Source organism: Capricornis sumatraensis, chromosome 2, assembly GCF_032405125.1.
Source record: "Capricornis sumatraensis isolate serow.1 chromosome 2, serow.2, whole genome shotgun sequence".
Classification (NCBI taxonomy): Eukaryota; Metazoa; Chordata; class Mammalia; order Artiodactyla; family Bovidae; genus Capricornis; species Capricornis sumatraensis.
The window spans coordinates 206,452,928-206,471,123 of record NC_091070.1 but is presented as its reverse complement, the minus strand read 5'-3'; the positions used below and the strand labels follow the sequence as shown (position 1 = coordinate 206,471,123).

Here is an 18,196-nt window from a genome sequence, read left to right as displayed (position 1 = left end):
CAGATTCCCAGACAATGCTGATGCTGTTCCAAAGACCATATTTGAAACCTGTGGTATTATATCAATCCCCTGCATACTGGTAAAACTCTAAAAGATGGGTACTTCTCTCGTGGTCCAGCGGTTAAGAATCCGCCTTGCACTGCAGGGAATGTGAGTTCGATCCCTGGTTGGGGAACTAAGATCTCACATGCCCCTGGGCAGCTAAGCCCATACAGCATAACTATTGAGCCCATGTGCTGCAACAAAAGATCCCACATGCTGCAACTAAGACCTGAGGTAGCCAAATAAATACTTTTAAAAATCTGAAAGATGAATAGATCAAGTATGAGAGAGAGAGTGGGGAAAACAGGAATGCTCTAATGGAAGTATAATTTGGTATAAACACTTTAGAGAACAGGCTGATAATGCCAAATAAAGTTAAAACTCACCACATATGGATCTAAAAAGATGTGGAGTGTAAAAAGCAAGTTGTAGAATGATAAATACAATATGATCTCATTTATATATATTCTTAAAAAGCATAGGTAAACCACTATATTAGGCTTCCCTGGTGGCTCCAGTGGTGAAGAATCCTCCTGCCAGGCAGGAGATGCAGGTTTGATCCCTGGGTTGAGAAGATCCCGTGGAGAAGGAAATGGCAACCCACCCCAGTATTCTTGCCTGGGAAATCCCGTGGACAGAGTAGCCTGGCAAACTACAGTCTGTGGGGTCAGACAGAGTCAGACATGACTTAGCAACTAAGCAACAATACCACTAGCACCAAACCACTGTTATTTATGGATACATATATAAAAATGGAAAGTGGATTGGAAGAACACCTGTGCAATATATGATAATGCCCCAAATTCTCAAAGCCACAAGGAACCATGTCTGAATGAATGGCAATATTGTGCTTCTAACCGAGGAGTATGATCATTGTGTTTCCAAGGCTTCATGGGTGAAAAAACAATATATTGACTCCTCTTGGCCAAAATGCTTCCACAAACTTGGTATCTGTTGTGAGAAGTCATGTTTCGTAAGCGTATATTCTTTTCACATTTTTAAAAGCTGCTCCCTCATTCATATGTCTTGGTTTGGTGAATATCTCTGTTCACTTTATCTGCTCAAGACAAAGGGTGGTGCTGAGAAAGGGACCTACTCCTGTGAAACCTTGATTCCCACCTCAGGATTCACTTTTTCCTATCCAGAGATGGCTCTGATAGCCTATTCTGTCCCCCAGTTTGGTAGGTGGACATGTTTAGTTACACCAATACTAAAACTTTGTCCTAACCAAGAGAGCTGTTTCCTTTCAAGGAGAAACCAGTTATGGAGCCATAGAGCCTGGCTTAAATCCCATTTCTGTCACTCATAGGATTTTTGATAAGTTGACTCAGTCATGCTAAGCTTAGTTCCTGATTCTTAAGATCTTTTGTGGTCTTTTGATAAAAGTTTTTTTTTTTTTTTCCTCTCTCTCTCTAAACAGCTTTATTGAGATAAAATAACATATACAATTCATCCATATAAAATGTATAGGTGAAAAACTTTTGCTTAATGGTCTAACCTTAGTATCTCAGTTGGTTTCTATTTGTCTAAATGTATATTTTATCCTAAATAAGATAAGTCTCTCTCTCTTTTTTTTTTTAACATACTCTCATATGGTAGTTTCTAGTACTGCTTGAGTGTGACCAACATATGCGTTGTTTTACAGCTTATTCTTCTCTTTGGAGGAATTCCGTACCTCTGGAGACTCTCAGGGCGCTTCTGTGGTTATGCTGGCTTTGGACCAGAATATGAGGTATGTCATTCATTAGCATATATTTGTCAGTCTTTTCTTCTTCCTTGGCCAGCTTTCTACTTAAGTTAATTTTTTGGCTTCTACTTAATGAAGGCTTCTCTGTGTAGTTCTCATCCACTTACATTAAGATAATGTACATTACTGTAGTAAACTCCAGAATTTCAATGGCTTATCACAGTAGTTTATTTCTCAATGACATAATAGTCCAGTGTGAGTATTTGGGGAGTCAACAGGTGACATCCTTTTATGTGGTAAGCCAGAGACCCAGTCTCTTCTTATATGGCTCTGCCACTGCCTAAGTGCACCTATGTTCTCTGCATCCAACAGGCAGAAGGAATGAGAGGGTGGGGAAGGTGCATCCCCTTCTTAACTCCCTTGGCTCCGAAGTGATACCTGTCCTTGGCATTCACATTTCATTGGTGAACCAGTCATTTAGTCTCAGACGCAAGGGAGCTAGGTACTGTAGCCTCTGTACTGTAGCTGATTCTTAGAAACTGCTCTGTGCAATCAGTGAAAAGTGAAGCATGAATTTTGTTGAACTTATGCTAAGCAGATCCCTGTGCTACACATGTATAGCAGATACTTTCAACAGAGACAGAATGTATCTCCTAGTATCTCCACTGAGCTCCTTGAGTTGGCGGCCCACTTCTGGGAATTCTAGGTACAGTGTTGGAATCAAAGCCTTAGACCTGAGACTTTGCCTATAACGGATGCTGGGACACTCTTTTTGACTTTTTCTCAGTTATTGGTCTGTTCTGTCCTTCCTGTGTATATGAAATGATGCATCTCTTCAACATGACATGTGTAGGTACCTTGGGCTTTAATTCAGCTCATCCTGCATCGCTTTTTGTATACCATTTTCTAAGGAAGCCAAACTCTTTTAAGACCTCCTCTTCCTGTGATATCTCTGTATTTTTGTAGACATGTCCTGACCTGCCATTGCACTATTGCTGTTTACTTGCTTGTTCTCTGCATTGTTTCGTAAACCGTTTAAGGTGGTTTTCTGTAAACATGACTGGTTCCTAAGAGGCCTTCTTTGACCACTATCAGCTATAACATCATCCTTCTGTCACTCTTTAGTGAAGCATATCACCTTATTTTATTTTCTTTACAAATGCATTTACCACTGTCTGCATTTATCTTTACTGTCTGAGCCACCAGGGAAGCCCTCCATTTATCTTATTGTTTATTTGTTTTCTTTTGATCTATCACCCTGACAAAACTTTTAGGTTATAAGGGGACAGAGACCTTACATATTTTCTTCACTGCTGTGACTTGTGCCTAGAACAGTGCTAGTCACAGTGTAGGTACTTCATAAATATTTATTGAATTAATGAACCCAATCTATATACATACATATAAAAATATTCCTTACCTTAACAGGAGGTTTTTTATATAATGTTCTTAGACATTATCTTTGCATTTAACAATGTTTTAGAGCTCTCTTTCTGTCTGTGTATATAGATCTTCATTTTCTTTGATGGGTGCCTGGTACTGGCAGCAGTCCTCACTCTGTACCATTCTGATATACACACATTTCAGTTTCCCTGGTTTAGTTAATAACACCAGCCCCTCAGCAGTTTCAAATTTCACTTACCACAATGTTATGTGTGTCACTGCATAAAGTACAAGTTCCTTGCCAGCTCTTCAGTTCACAAATCACTGTGCAAATAACAGATGCTCATACAGTGACTGATCACATCACTCTTCAAATTCTGCCAGTGGCTGGTCACTGCCCAACTGCTGTTCAGTGATTCGGAGTGTGCAGTTGTGTTGTCTCCTGTCTGCCAGCTGTAAACCCACCTGACATTTCACAAAGATGGATCACTGAAAGAGGGAGTTGGCCAACAAAGGTGAAAGTATAGGGACTTGCCAGGTGGCTCAGTGGTTAACAGTCTGCCTTCCAATGCAGGGGACTTGGGTTCCACCCCTGCTCTGGGAAGATCTCACATGTCACGAAGTAACTAAGCCTGTGTGTGACACGACTGGAGAGTCCATGTGCTCTGAAGCCCGTGTGCTGCAACTGAAGAAAAGCCTGCAGGCTGCAACAAAGAGCCGGTGGGCCACAGCTAAGACTTGATGCAGCCAGATGGATAAATACTTAAAAAAGAGTAGAGAAGGGAAAGATTGGTATTGAAATTCACATCTAATGTACATGGTATAGAGGAAAGAGCTGACCAAATTTTTACCTAAAACAACTCTTCTTGGTTTATGTGTTTTCATAGTGTATGAAGTACTAAAATACCTCTTTCTTGGATCCCAATAGTACTTATTATATACATGATATTCTTATTTTTGCCAGTTGGACAGGGAGAAAATATTATTGTACTATTATTTCATATAACTTATTGTTGAATGGAAAAGTCAGTAATGAAGCAGCATATGAAAGTAAAATTATGTGAATGTCCATACAGATTTTTCATATAACAACTGTCCTAGTGATGAATATTTAAGGTGGTTCAATTTTTCTTGATTGCATATAGAGGTGTCCGTTGTTGTAGACAGGTTTCACATCTATAAGAAACCTGAACTAGTACATACCAAAATTTGAAAAGTAGTTTCCTCTGGAGAGAATTTTGGCAATTTTTATTTCCTTATTTTTGCTTATCTCTTAAGAAAATTCAGTAATGAGCATGTAATTCTTATATAATGAAGACCAATTTCTTCACTAAAAAAAAGAAGAGAACTAAGTGGACCTCAACATATCTTTAGGGATAGGTAGTGTGTTTTTCGACAGGACTTTCTGCTTTCTGGGATTCCCTGATAGCTCAGTTGGTAAAGAATCCACTTGCATTATGGGAGACCTAGGTTCAATCCCTGGGATGGGAAGATCCCCTGGAGAAGGGAAAGGCTATCCACTCCAGTAAACTGGCCTAGAGAATTCCATGGACTGTATAGTCCAGGGGGTTGCAAAGAGTCAGACACGATTGAGTGACTTGCACTCACTTTTCTGCTTTCAAGAATACCAACAAGTGGCCTCATAATTTGCATCCTTACTTTTTGACAGTGAGATTTGGCCCAGCCTTTTCCAGCAAGTGCTCAACTTAAAGACTCAGAATGCTCCAGAGTTCCGTTCCCTTGTTATAAATATGAGCTGGAATGAGTAGGTTCATCTCAGACAAGAGATGAAGTGTGCCATCAGGCCATTTTGGTCTGGATCACTCCACCCTCGTGGCGCAGGACTTTATAATGTTCTGTGTCCTGGAACCTTAAGTTATTCACTTATGGGGCTAGAGCCCAGATCTTGTTGCCTTTGAGAAGCTATAAGTCAAAACCCTTTCCCCTCACTGCCCAGTAGATCTTGTTTCTAAGATGTTTTCTCCTTTCTGAGTTAGAATTAGGGTTCTTCTGAGAAAAGGTCCTGAGTGTTTGTGTATTCTCCAGTTTTCCCAGTGTGACTGTCACACCTCCTTTTTTCAACTAGAGCATTAATATCTTCCTTAACTCAATCATCTTTCTAAATGCTAGCTTACAGTTATCTGTTAGGAGTAGAAGGGTCTTAGAAAAGCGTAGTGAAAAGTAGCATTTGGGGATTGAATTATGAAAATCGTTAAAAGCGTGATGAGTTTGCAGTCTTTTAGAGCCATTACAAATTTTTTAAGTAGAGAAGTGGCATTTTTAGATTCATCTGATGTGTATATAGAATGGATTGGAAGGGGTGGGATTGATAATAGGCAGGGAATGGTGCTGACTGTTTTAGTGTTTAAGGCAAAATAATTTAAAACACACATGGAATCATAGTGTTTAAGGGGGAAATAAGCCCAGTGATTAGGGAATTAGACTTATTAATTAATTATTTGGTTACATCACACGTGGGATCTTTTTGGCAGCACCCAGACTCTCTAGTTGTGGCACATGGGCTCTGGAGCTTTTGAGCTTCAGAAGTTGCAGCAAGCATATCCTATACCAAGATTATGTTACACGCTGTTATTTAATATGGTTATGTTTTTTGAAGATGGGATTCTGACTCAGTAGTTTTGAAGAAGGTCCTGGAATCTGTTTTGTTTGTTTGTTTGTTTTTTAATATCTCATTTCCCATTTGGGGACAAATGCTGAAATGAATCACCTGCATGTTGTAGCCAAATCTCCTTTCTTCCTCTTCCCTTCTCCCTTTTTCTATGTTTAGAAACATAGTGGCTGCATCTTTACTAACAAATCAAATATGCTTTGGTGGTATACTCCCATTTAAAAGAATTCAGTTTTAGGGGCTTCCCTCGTGGCACATTGGATAAGAACCTGCCTGCCAGTGTAGGAGACCCAGGTTTAATCCTAGTCCAGGAAGATCCCACATGCCTTGGGGCAACTAAGCCCAAGTACCGCAACTCTAGAGCCAGTGAGCTGCAACTACTGAGTCTGCCTGCTGCAGCTGCTGAAGCCTGCAAGCCCTGTAGCCTGTGCTCCACAAGAGAAGCCCCTGCATTGAGAAGCCCACACATTGCAACTGGAGAGTCGCCCCTGCTCACAGCAACTAGAGAAAAACTCACGCATCAGTGAGGACCCAGCACAGCAAAAAATTAATTAATGTTTTTTAAAAAAGAAAGAATTCAGTTGTCCACTGGGGAGTAAGAGGGGGAGTGATAATGTGGTGGGAGGGAAAGAGAGGGTTCTGTTTGCTTCAGTGCCCTTTCCCCATCCCCACAAGTCCCTTTGTGCTAATTAGTCCTTGTCTTCCACTATCTTAGGAAAACACTTGTGAGAGAAATGAGGCAGTTCTTAGCTTTTGATTTCCTAAGGATCTGTTGTAAAGGCAATGAAAGGAATCCTTGAGAACAACTGTCTCTATTGGATTTGGGCTCTGTGAAAATTTCAGCACACTTTGCCCCACCTGCCCTGGCCCAGCTTTTCTGATGCCCCATTGTGTTTCTCCAGGCCCATCGTCTTGTCATCTTTTGCTTTCAGGGTGCTCTTTTCTTTCTCCTTGCTTTTACAAATTCTGTGGAATTCCTCTGTCTCTTCTGTTCCACTAATTTATCTCTTTCTTCAGAGTAGCACTCCCAGTCTCATCAGCTTTGTAAGCCTCTTGAATTCATCAGCATATGTGACTGTCTCTCATTTTTAAGTTCTTTTAACCATTTTGTCTGTATGACTTCAAGTTAACTTTCATATGGTGCCCGTGTAATTAAAGAAGTATTTTATTGCCTCCCCATCTTACAAATAAGCCGAGGGTGGAGCTGATGTTTTAGACCTTGTGTTAGCCATAGAATCAAGCACATTGCTCTAGTTATAGTAAGTACTTAGTGTATACTCATTGACTTGTTGCCTAGTAATTTGTTTGAGGAATCAATTAATATTTAAAAACTGCCTTTTTTCTCTTGTGTTTAGATCACTCAGTCCTTGGTGTTTCTGCTGTTGGCTACACTTTTCAGTGCATTGACTGGTTTGCCATGGAGTCTTTATAATACTTTTGTGATAGAAGAAAAACATGGTTTCAATCAACAGGTAAAATAAAGAATACAATGTTCTCTTTTCAGTGTGAAGATCTTTTGTGCTTTTGTCCTCTACTGGTAGTAATTAAAACATAATTTGCTATTTTGGAGAAGGAGATGGCAACCCACTCCAGTATTCTTGCCTGGACAATCCCATGGACAGAGGAACCTGCCAGGCTACAGTCCATGGGGTCACAAACTGGACCGCATTGGACACAACTGAGTGACTAACAACAACAACAGTTTGCTATTTTACAGCATGAATTAATCTAGAAAAAAGGAACTGCAGATATGGTAAAGATCATAGTTTAAGGTCTTGCCATAAACTCTTCTACTAACATCTAGTGTTTTTCAGCTAATAACATTTAAATAAGTTTATTTTAAATTGTAAAATGCAAGGCATTGATTTACTGTCTTAGGCTACCTGTTGTCATATAGTCTTTATATGACTGCCTTTTCATTTTTAAAATTGCTTTAATAATGTATCCTTTCTATTCACTGATTATTTTAAAAAGCAGTTTCTTAGTTTCTTGTGATGACTTTTTATTTTTTCAGACTTTGGGGTTCTTCATGAAAGATGCAATCAAGAAATTTGTTGTGACTCAGTGCATTTTATTACCTGTATCTTCACTTCTACTTTACATTATTAAAATTGGGGGAGACTATTTTTTTATTTATGCCTGGCTGTTCACGCTAGTTGTGTCTCTGGTGAGTGAAATATTTGTTTCGATTTTCTTTTACAAAGCATACCTTGATGGGATAACTGTGAGTTAATCTTTGTTAGCATCTGTACGGTTCTTAAGAAGCAGAAGAAATATAAATAAGTACTCATATAAATTCCCCTTTTGTTTTCTGCTTTTAGCTATAGAAATAGGAGAGCTGACTCTGACCATAGATTTTCCTCTCCTTATACTGACTCTTACAAATTCTAGAAGCTAGTTGTTAGTTACTTTTGATTATCCAGTTGTCAGGCAGTTTGGGGCTGTGCATTTGTGAGTTGCCACCAGAGTGATGACTGACAATTTTGATGACCTTTGACTGAGCTCCAGTGTCTAAAAACCGTGGATATTTTGAAGAGAGAATAGATATAAGTGGGATAAGAAGAAGAAAGCGTAACCGTAGTTGCTTTCTTCTGCCCTCCTTCCCCGCCTTTCCCTTCCTCCTTCTTCCCTTTTCCCTCTACCTCTTCTTCTCCGTCCCCCGTGCCCCTCCCTTCTCCCTGTCTCCTCCCTTTTCTCCCCCAGCTCCCTCTTCTTCCTTCTCATCCTCCTCCCTACCCTTCTTCCTCTCCTCTCCCCCATTCTCCCTGCCTCATGTCTTCTTTTCCTCTTCTCTTTCCCAAATTCTAAACTGCTTCTGGCACAAACACTATGTACAACACAATCAAAATGGTCCATTAACAGCCCCCAGAAAATACCACCTATCAGCTCTTCAGCTGCACTCATGATGAGGTTACCATGATGCTCATCGCTTCACTTCCAGCCAGTGGATTATAACTGCAAAACGGGTGCTAGTTGGACTTACAAATATATGTTGTATGGCTAATTGAAATGAGAGGAGAGAGAGCACAAGAAATGCTCCCAAAATGCTTAAAGAGGTGCTGTTTCAGCCAGTGTGTACAGTTGTGAACTGCAAGTCATTAGTGTTACCAGGCAAATTCAGCTCTAGTAGTTCTTTTTTTAGCAAACGCTTTAAGTCTATTATGATTACCCTGAAAGAATTCCAAGTTATGATGGGCTTATGAAGTGTCAGAAATACCCAAGGTAGTTTTGAACAGACCATTTGGCTTCTTAATTATTATCATCTAGGGATTACTCATTTTGATTTATTTCATCAAACACATATTAAGTGCTTACTGTCTGGTACCATTTGGGGCTGGGGATACCAGAACAAATAAGATAAGGTCCCTGTTTTCAGGGCCGGGAATTACATAATTGTTTCTGTATTGAATTTGTACAGTGAGTCATTTCTCTTTAAGGACATAATCAGGTTGTTCTAACATTTGCTTTCCAGGTGCTTGTCACCATCTATGCTGATTACATTGCCCCTTTATTTGACAAATTCACCCCTCTTCCTGAGGGAAAGCTAAAACAAGAAATCGAAGTCATGGCGAAGAGTATTGACTTCCCTTTGACTAAGGTGTATGTTGTTGAAGGTAAGGCTCCCTGGGGTAAGAAGGTTTTATTTGAGTAATTTGTTTTAGTTGAGTACTTTATTCTTAAAACTTTCATAAAAGAGCACATCAGTTGGTTTGGGGGGGGGGGGTTGTTTGTTTTTGTTATTTAAAGATTAAGAGTTTCCACTTTGGCTTTTGAAGATTTATAAGAGTTGATACCATAGTCCAGGGATAGAAACTGGTGGCCTGATGCCAAATCCTGCTCTTGCCTCTAGCTGCGTTTGTTTGGCTTTACAGTATTGTTCATTCTGGGCCGAGGCCTTCTTCACTCCTTGTTATGTCATGATACTAGACTGATTTATTCACTCCTGTTACCTACCTGGCTTCTTTAGATAATGGAACTGGACTCTGGCTTTGTCAGATCCGTTGGCACTGGTTTGGGGGCTTGGAAACAAAACCAGTGTTATTGGCTTTATCTCCCCCAAGAAGACTTCCAGTGTTCTGCTAGACTCTGATTTCACCTGCAAATTACCCAAGGCTGGTACCGCTGAGTACTTTATATTAGTTATATTCTGCTTTTCTGATGACTACCTTTGAGAGTTAAGCTATCTATGTTAGCTTGTGTAAGACTACTAAAGTCTCAAGGAGTCTTTCATCAAGGAAAGATGAATTAACAGTAACCAGAAGAGTAAAGAAATCTTAGACATTTGGTGGCCAGCTGAAGGCACAACTGGAACATGTCTGTGGGGAAATGGTAGAAAAATAAACCAACGCATACTACTTCTTTAGCCTCTGAGATTATTATTCTTTTAATTAATATTAAACTAGTAGCACAATGATGAGTATAGTAGAACAATCTCTGAGGCACTTTTACTGAGGGAGCAACCTAAGTTGCTGACCACTGAAGTTATAATCAGAAAATGTGAATGCTGATGCTATGACAATAGAGGTAATTGAGAAGATAAGTGAAATATACTATCAGTACTATATGATTTTAGCTGAAATAGAGAAAGCTTTATGGAGGGTTATATGGGACTTTATGGGAAAATCAAGATTTAAGGAGGTGGGGGTAGCATTTCAGAGGACAGGTTGTGGAGCCAATAGGCTTGGGTTTAAATTCTAGTTCTATGACACAGTCCCTTTTTGACTTTGGGGAACTTACCTCTGCTAAACAGTAGGTACTCATCTGTAATGCATATTTTTGTTGTTGTTAATAATGGTAATAATCCTCAAAAATATTTTGAGTGAATGAATGTTGTCACTAACAGTAGCAACACATATTATGGATTTGTAAACTGAAAGGAAAAATCAAGTGAAAAACTAGTAGTCTTGCTCTCAGAAAATATCAGAGAGCAGGTGCTGCACAGAGAGTTAAACTGATGTGAAATGACGAAGAATGGCTGAGTAGATACTTTAGATTAGGTCATTAGACAAGACTTCTCCAAGCAAATGAATTTAAACTGAGATCTGAAGGAAGGAGCCATCCGTGGGGAGTCCAGAGCTTGATATCTTCAGGAAACAGAAAAAAGTTCATTGTGGCTGCCACATGGCAGAAAAGTGTTTTGACATAAAATCTGAGACATAGGCAAGAGTCAGACCACATAGGCCTTTGTAAATCAGGATAAGAATCTTGAATTTTCAGTCCACAGATAAAGCTATGGAAGGTTTTAGGCAGGAAAGTGACATGGCCTTGGTTTTTACTTTTTAACCTATCTTAGGTTGCCATATAGAGAAGTTGATAGGGAGGCAAGAGTAGAAGCAGGGTGAGCAGTCAGAAGGCTGGTGCCGTTCAGGAGGAGAGAATGGTTAATTAGAAGAGAGTAGTCTATCCTGATGGATCAGTGGTAAAGAGTCCACCTGCCAGTGTAGGAGACCTGGGTTCGATCCCTGGATCAGAAAGATTCCCTGGAGGAAGAAATAGCAGCCCACTCCAGTATGCTTGCCTGGGAAGTCCCATGGACAGAGGAGCCTGGTGGGCTACAGTCCATGGGGTTGCAAGGAATTGGACACAATTTAGCGACTGAACCACACAACAGTAGTAACTGATGGAGAGGAGTGGGTGTATCGAGGATGTGTTTTAGAGGTAGGGTTGATGGAATTTGATAATAGATGACATGTAAAGGAATAAGGGAGCAAGAAACCTCAAAGATAATGACTTAGATTTTTGGCCTAAGCAGTTGGATGAATGGTAGGCTACTGAGATGGCAGAAAACTGGGAGAAGAACAAGTGTGTGAGAGTTGAAGTTCTGCTAGGTGTGTTATAATTTGAGATACCTATTCAATATCATACCAGAGTTCTTCAAGCAATAATTCGTTCCAAGTCAGCCATAGAAACCAACTATGGTTAATTTAACATGAAAAATTCCTTATTGAAACAATATTTGATAAGTCACAAGGTCACAGGAAAGTTAAATTTGCCAAATATGGGAAATGGGCTCTTCACTGGGAGACTAGGAACTCAGAATCACCCTGAAGAACCAGTCTGGTGAGGACACTGCTGCTGGAGTTTAGCAGTTTGCATCTCTAACACCCTCCCACTAGCACCTGCAGAATTAATTTCTCACTGCCCTGCCCTGCTTCCTTGTGTAATTAGCTACTATTCAGAGTCCCCAGTGGGTGCATCTGATGGACTGAGCCAGGGCACTGGGCTGGGGAAGCACTATCCAGCTTTTTTGGATTTCTTAAATGAGAAACAGTCTCTTACAAGGCTTGCATGATGCTAAATTCCCTAAACTCTGCAAGGGGATTCTAATCCTGGTCAGGGAGAAAATGACAGGTGAGAATATAAACAACAAAGATGCACTATAGACATCCTTGTGGAGATGTAGGCTTGTCAAATAGGCAGCTGGATATATGAGTCCAGAGTTCTAGGGAGAGGCCAGGGCTGGACATAGTGGTCTGGAAAGTATCTGGCATGTAGATACTTCTATGCACGAGGGCGTTCAGAGAAGAGAAGGGGACTCAGGTCAGGGTTAGCTGAGGGGGAAGAGCGGGCAAAGGGGACTGAGGAGGAGAGATCACTGAGGTAGGAAGAAAATGAGGAGAAGATGTTGTTTCTTTTGGGATAAGAGAAGAAAGTGTGTCAAGGAGGGAATGGTCAACTGTATCAGATGCTGCTGAGAGGTTGATTAAGATAAGACATCATAAACAAAGATGAAGAGACAGCTGGCAGTGCCGTACAATCACATAGGACATTTTGGTGTTCAGAATTCTCAAATACATTACTTCATACCTCAAATGGTATGATAAATCTATTCAGTAAACAAGCATTATTGAGTAAATGCTACATGCAAGGCACAGTGATACAAGAGCTTATGGTCTTAAAGTTCATTGAGTATAAGAATTCCCCGGAGAATCTGTTAAAAGATTCCTTGGCCCCATTCCCAGACATTTTGACTTACTGGATGTTTCTACCGTTTATGTCTAACAAGTACCTGTAGGTGATTTAGGTGTAGGCATTCTTTGGGCCATACTTTGAGATCCTTGGGCCAGTGGGAGATACTAAGACATTAATTTTGTTTTGCTTATCTGCCTACTTCCATAGATAACTTTAGGTAACTTCTAAGAAATATTTTTAAATTAATTAAAAAATTAGGAAAGATAGAAATGAGATAGAAATATAAAATGCAGATAAACAACTTTCCAGATGCTAAGATCCTATATCATTGATAAAATTGGACCACATGTTTGGCTCTTAACTTCCAGGCAATCAAACCAAAAAGTCCTAGCCTCATATCATGAACAGGAAAATAAAGCTTAAAGAAATTAAGAAAGTTTCTTGCATTTATACAAATAATACATGGCAGAGCCAAGACTGGAACTTAAAGTTTATTGTTAACCAATAAATTCACTACACATGGCAGAACATAAAATATAATGAAAATAAAGAAAAATATAAAGAAGAAAATAAATATTAACCATAGTTTAGCTACTGTTAGCCACTACTAAAAATTTAGGGCCTTTTTTTCCAGTTGATTTTAAGATAGTTTTAATTTTTTCTGATTAAATAAGTATGCTGCTAAGTCGCTTGTCGTGTCCGACTCTGTGCGACCCCATAGACGGCAGCCCATCAGGCTCCCCCGTCCCTGGGATTCTCCAGGCAAGAACACTGGAGTGGGTTGCCATTTCCTTCTCCAGTGCATGAAGGTGAAAAGAGAAAGTGAAGTTGCTCAGTCGTGTCTGACTCTTAGCGACCCCATGGACTGCAGCCTACCAGGCTCCTCCGCCCATGGGATTCTCCAGGCAAGAGTACTGAGTATGGTACTGGGGTGCCATACTTACTTTAATAGCTTTGGAAGAGAAGAAAGTATAAAGGAGGGAACAAAAATCCATGTTTCTATAAGCCAGTGATAAACACTTCAGTACTTTAATATATTTCTTAATAGGTTTGTGTTAGGCTTTTCTTTTACATGTACGTTTTTTTACAACAGTAATGGAACTTTGTATACACAAGGTTTTATATCCTTTTCAGTATGTTGGTGAGCTTTTCCTATCTTGTTAAAATATTTTAAAAGTATAGTTTTTTTCTGGCTGCTTAAAATTCCAACTCATAGCTTTATCATAATTGAATCATTCCACGACCATTGGATATTTAGGCTTTATTTATTTATTTATTTATTTTGTTAGAAAGCTGCAGTGAGCATAAATATTTGTTGTTAAGACTGAAGAGAAACAGACACTCTCCACTGCTGGTGGTGATTTATGTTGATATAATATTCTTCAGGTATTAAACAATTTGAAAATGTTAACATCCTTTCCAGTAATTCAGTTTCTAGGCATCTCTCCAAAAGACCCCAGACTTTTTAATTATTTTCCATGCTTTGAACTGTCTTTTCCTTAGGATCTAAACGCTCTTCCCACAGCAATGCTTATTTTTATGGCTTCTTCAAGAACAAGCGAATAGTTTTGTTTGACACTCTACTAGAAGAGTATTCTGTACTAAACAGAGAAATCCAGGAGGAGTCTGGCATGGAAGCCCGCAATGATGGAGAAGGGGACAGTGAAGAAATAAAAGCTAAAGTTAAAGTGAGTTCTTCTTTTCCTAAGAGACCCTGGCTTAGTTTTTATAAACAGTTTCTGTGACAGCTCAAAATAACCTTAATTTCTATGTAGTGAGTGTTGAACTCAGGGAGACTGTCAAATAAAAATATAACTGCCCCTTTATAATTGTGGTATTTGGGAAAGAATATCACTGTTGTTACATGTTAACTATCTTTCAAGCTTTCACAGAATGTTCACAAGTATAAGATAGGAAAATTTGTATGATTATAAACTGTTTTTAAAACAGGGACTTTATATATAATTCCTGATATGTTTATGATTGAAGAATTCCCACAGACAAGATAAAGAGGAGATAATAATCATTTCATTTTTAACTTCACTGAGATGTAGTAATTATAGGCTTTGGTGATGGAGAGACTTCAGTCTGAATCCTGTTGTCATTTAGTAGCTGTGCATTTTGGAGTATACTGTGTAACTTGGTCAGTTTTCTTTTGTTTGCTTAACAAACATTTATGAATTGTAAACTCTGCTGAGATACTTTCTTTGGAATTCAGAAACAAAGAGGGAGACCTTGCTGTCAAGGAGCTAATAGTCTAAAGGGGAGAAAGTCATACAAGCACAGCTCCATATGGTAGTTGCTGCAGCAAAGCCATATGTACTGGATGCAGTGATAGCATAAGAGAAGATATTTCTTTAATCTGACCTTATAGTCTGAGAAAGCTTCTTCTGAATCTTCTCCTAGATGAGGTCAACTGATGGTAATTAGCAAAATCTAAAGTATACCAAGACTAAATGGGGAAGGGGAGATAGTGATAAGAAAACAATGTATGTTTAATCAAAAACAGTCTCTAGCAGTTGCATATGTGATGGGACATGTCATTGGCTTTGATGGCATTCAGAGATGATCTGAGATCTGTGTAACTGTGCAAATAAGTTAAGCTCTCTAAATCTTTGATTTCTTAACTGATAGACAATGCCAGCAGGGGCTCTCATCTTGAAACTATTGACATCTGGACCAGATAGTTTTTCTCTGTGGGAGCCTGTCTTGTGTCTCATGAGATGTTTAGCAGCATCCTTGGCCTCTCCCTACCAGGTGCCAGTATCAATCCCTCCTTTCCCAGCAATTGTGACAATGGAAAATGTCACTAGATATTCCCAGATGGCCCCAGGGTTGGGAGAGAGGAGGCAAGATCACTGCTAGTTGAAAAACACTGAGATAAAGATGCCTACCTTTTAGGGTTGTGAAGATTAAATGAAATAATACATGAGAAAAACTTGTGTACTCTGAGTACCAGTGTAAAAACCTATTATCATTGAGCATCTGTTTTGATTTTAAAGAGACGGTCTAATAGATATCTTCTAATAGAGTGCCTGGACTGTTATAAATATCTAGATGGAACAAAATGTGAACAGGTTAAATAGCACTGGATGAGGGTTAACTCTTTGGATTGTATTTTTTTTTTAAGTAGATTTATTTTATCAGGCTATTGGGATAAAAGTCATTTTGGTCTGACCAAGAATCATAGGATTTTAAGCTAGTAAGAGCTCTTACGGTCATTTTATAGATAGGAAAACTGAAGTCCAGAAAGAGTAACCAGGTAAGAACACTGAGGAATCATGCATGTTCAGCAAGTCAATTTGCTGAAGTGGTATCTATATACAGGGTAGATGACGATAGCCAGACCTGTGTGTTAGATAGTAGTCTGCTGGTTTCAAGCAATCTAATGAAATTACTGACCTTTAGTATCTATGAGACCCTGGAGGAGGAAATGACAACCCACTCCAGTATTCTTGCCTGGAGAATCCCATGGGCAGAGGAGCCTGGTGGGCTACAGTCCATGGGGTCTCAAAGAGTCAGACATGACTGAAGTGACTTAACACATATAACACAGTATCTATGGGAACAGTATTCTTTGGTTTAGATCTTAGAAAAGGTAAGTCTTTTGAACTGTGTTGAGTGTAGTTTGAGTTATTTTGCTAGCTTCTTGAAGAGCCTGCTCTATTTCATTGATAGCTGCAAAAATTTTATTTTTTTAAATTAAAAAAAATTATTTTGTTTGTGGTTGAGCCAGGTCTTCACTGCTGCATGCAGGCTTTCTCTAGTTGTGGTGGATGGAGGCTACTCTTTGTTGTGGTGTGCAGCCTTCTCATTGCTTCTCTTGTTGTGGAGCACAGGCTTCAGTAGCTGTGGCACGTGGGTTCAGTAGTTACGGCATACAGGCTTAATTGCTTCTCAGTACGTGGAATCTTCCCAGACCAGGAACTGAACCGGTGTCCCCTGCTTTGGCAGCCGGATTCTTATCCACTGTACCATGAGGAAATCCAGATGCAAATATTTTAGCATCTATGTATAAATTGCATAGTCTTGCCCTAGAGAACCTGTAGTAGAGGAGACTAGATATAGCTCATAGTTTAAGGCAGGGGGTGGTAAATAAGTGGCTGAAATAGTGTGACTTTTAGAAATTAAGAAATGAATGCAGATTCTAATGGTCAGACAGATTTCTTAAAAGAGAGGAAATATTTGAATTTTGACTTGGGGCTGGGGCTTTTCAGGATGAAGATATGTAATGAATAAAGCTATAAAAACAACTGCACAATGGCTATTCTAAGACTAATGAATAAATGGATTCTTGTAGAAGGGGATAGAAAGGTAGGCCGGGACCATTTTGTAAAGTACTTCTTCCTGAAGACATTCTAGTGGTTTGCTGCTGCTGCTGCTGCTGCTAAGTCGCTTCAGTCGTGTCTGACTCTGTGCGACCCCATAGATGGCAGCCAGCCAGGCTCCGCCATCCCTGGGATTCTCCAGGCAAGAACACTGGATTTGGTTGCCATTGCCTTCTCCAATGCATGAAAGTGAAAAGTGAAAGTGAGGTCACTCAGTCGTGTCTGACTCTTAGTGACCCCATGGACTGCAGCCTACCAGGCTCCTCTGTCCATGGGATTTTCCAGGCAAGAGTACTGGAGTGGGGTGCCATTGCCTTCTCCGAGTGGTTGTCTGCAGTGACCTGGAAAGTTTCGATTGATTTGGGTAGAGGCCAAGGGGCTTCCCTGGTGTTTCAGATGGTAAAGAATCTGTCTGCAATGCAGGAGACCCAGGTTCGATCCCTGTGTCAGGAAGATCCCTTGGGAGAAAGACGCCAAAGCTTGTTTTAGGAAGTTTAAGATTTGATGGCAACATATATGATAGAGCAAAGATTAGAGGCAAAGGGGGCTGCTAGAGACTTACTGGATCAAGATAGGCATGAAATAAGGGCCTACACTAGAGTGAGAGGTCAGAGTAAGTGTGGAGTCATAACAAAAGATGGATTTAAAGGACTTATGGTGATTGCTGTTGTGGAGACTGAAGGAGAAAGTTAAAGACTGACCCAGATCTCATGTACTGCTTTTCAGTGCATGTATACAGGTGAGGTGATTTTGGTAGGATATCAATATTTGGAATTTGAATGGCTATATGTGTATTAATGAATATTAGGAAAAAGATCAAACTACTGTATCATGATTTCATGAAAATTGTTATTTGGGATAAGGCTAAGTTGTAAAAAGTGAATTTATTTTTAAAAAGATATTAAATAATCACACAGCAAATATACAAGTGTGGCAGAAGTTTAGGACATAGTGGTTTATTCAGCACCTGCTACTGTACACCTACTACATATTGATACAGCACAGTGGGGAAAGCAGGAATGTTTTTAAGTCTGGACAGTGTAGAGAGGATGAAGTGTTTCAATTTGAGCAGATGTTTAAAGAAGAAAACTAAATCCTTCTTCTTAGAGATAACTATTATTAACATTTCGATGAGTATCTCCATACTGGCCATTCACATTTTAAAAAATGTCCAGGAGACTTTCTTCCTGCAGTTTATCCTTCAGAATACAAATT

At 39.6% G+C, this 18,196-nt stretch overlaps 1 protein-coding gene across 1 annotated transcript in view; it reads left to right on the top strand.

The window, feature by feature from the left end:
• ZMPSTE24 (zinc metallopeptidase STE24) overlaps positions 1-18,196 on the top strand; it is a 41,817-nt gene that overhangs the window by 9,323 nt on the left and 14,298 nt on the right. The window contains exons 4-8 of the mRNA XM_068961876.1: positions 1,688-1,774; positions 7,097-7,213; positions 7,756-7,908; positions 9,214-9,355; positions 14,157-14,341. Of these exons, the coding sequence (XP_068817977.1) occupies positions 1,688-1,774; positions 7,097-7,213; positions 7,756-7,908; positions 9,214-9,355; positions 14,157-14,341 (684 nt within the window). The remainder of the gene's footprint in view (positions 1-1,687; positions 1,775-7,096; positions 7,214-7,755; positions 7,909-9,213; positions 9,356-14,156; positions 14,342-18,196) is intronic.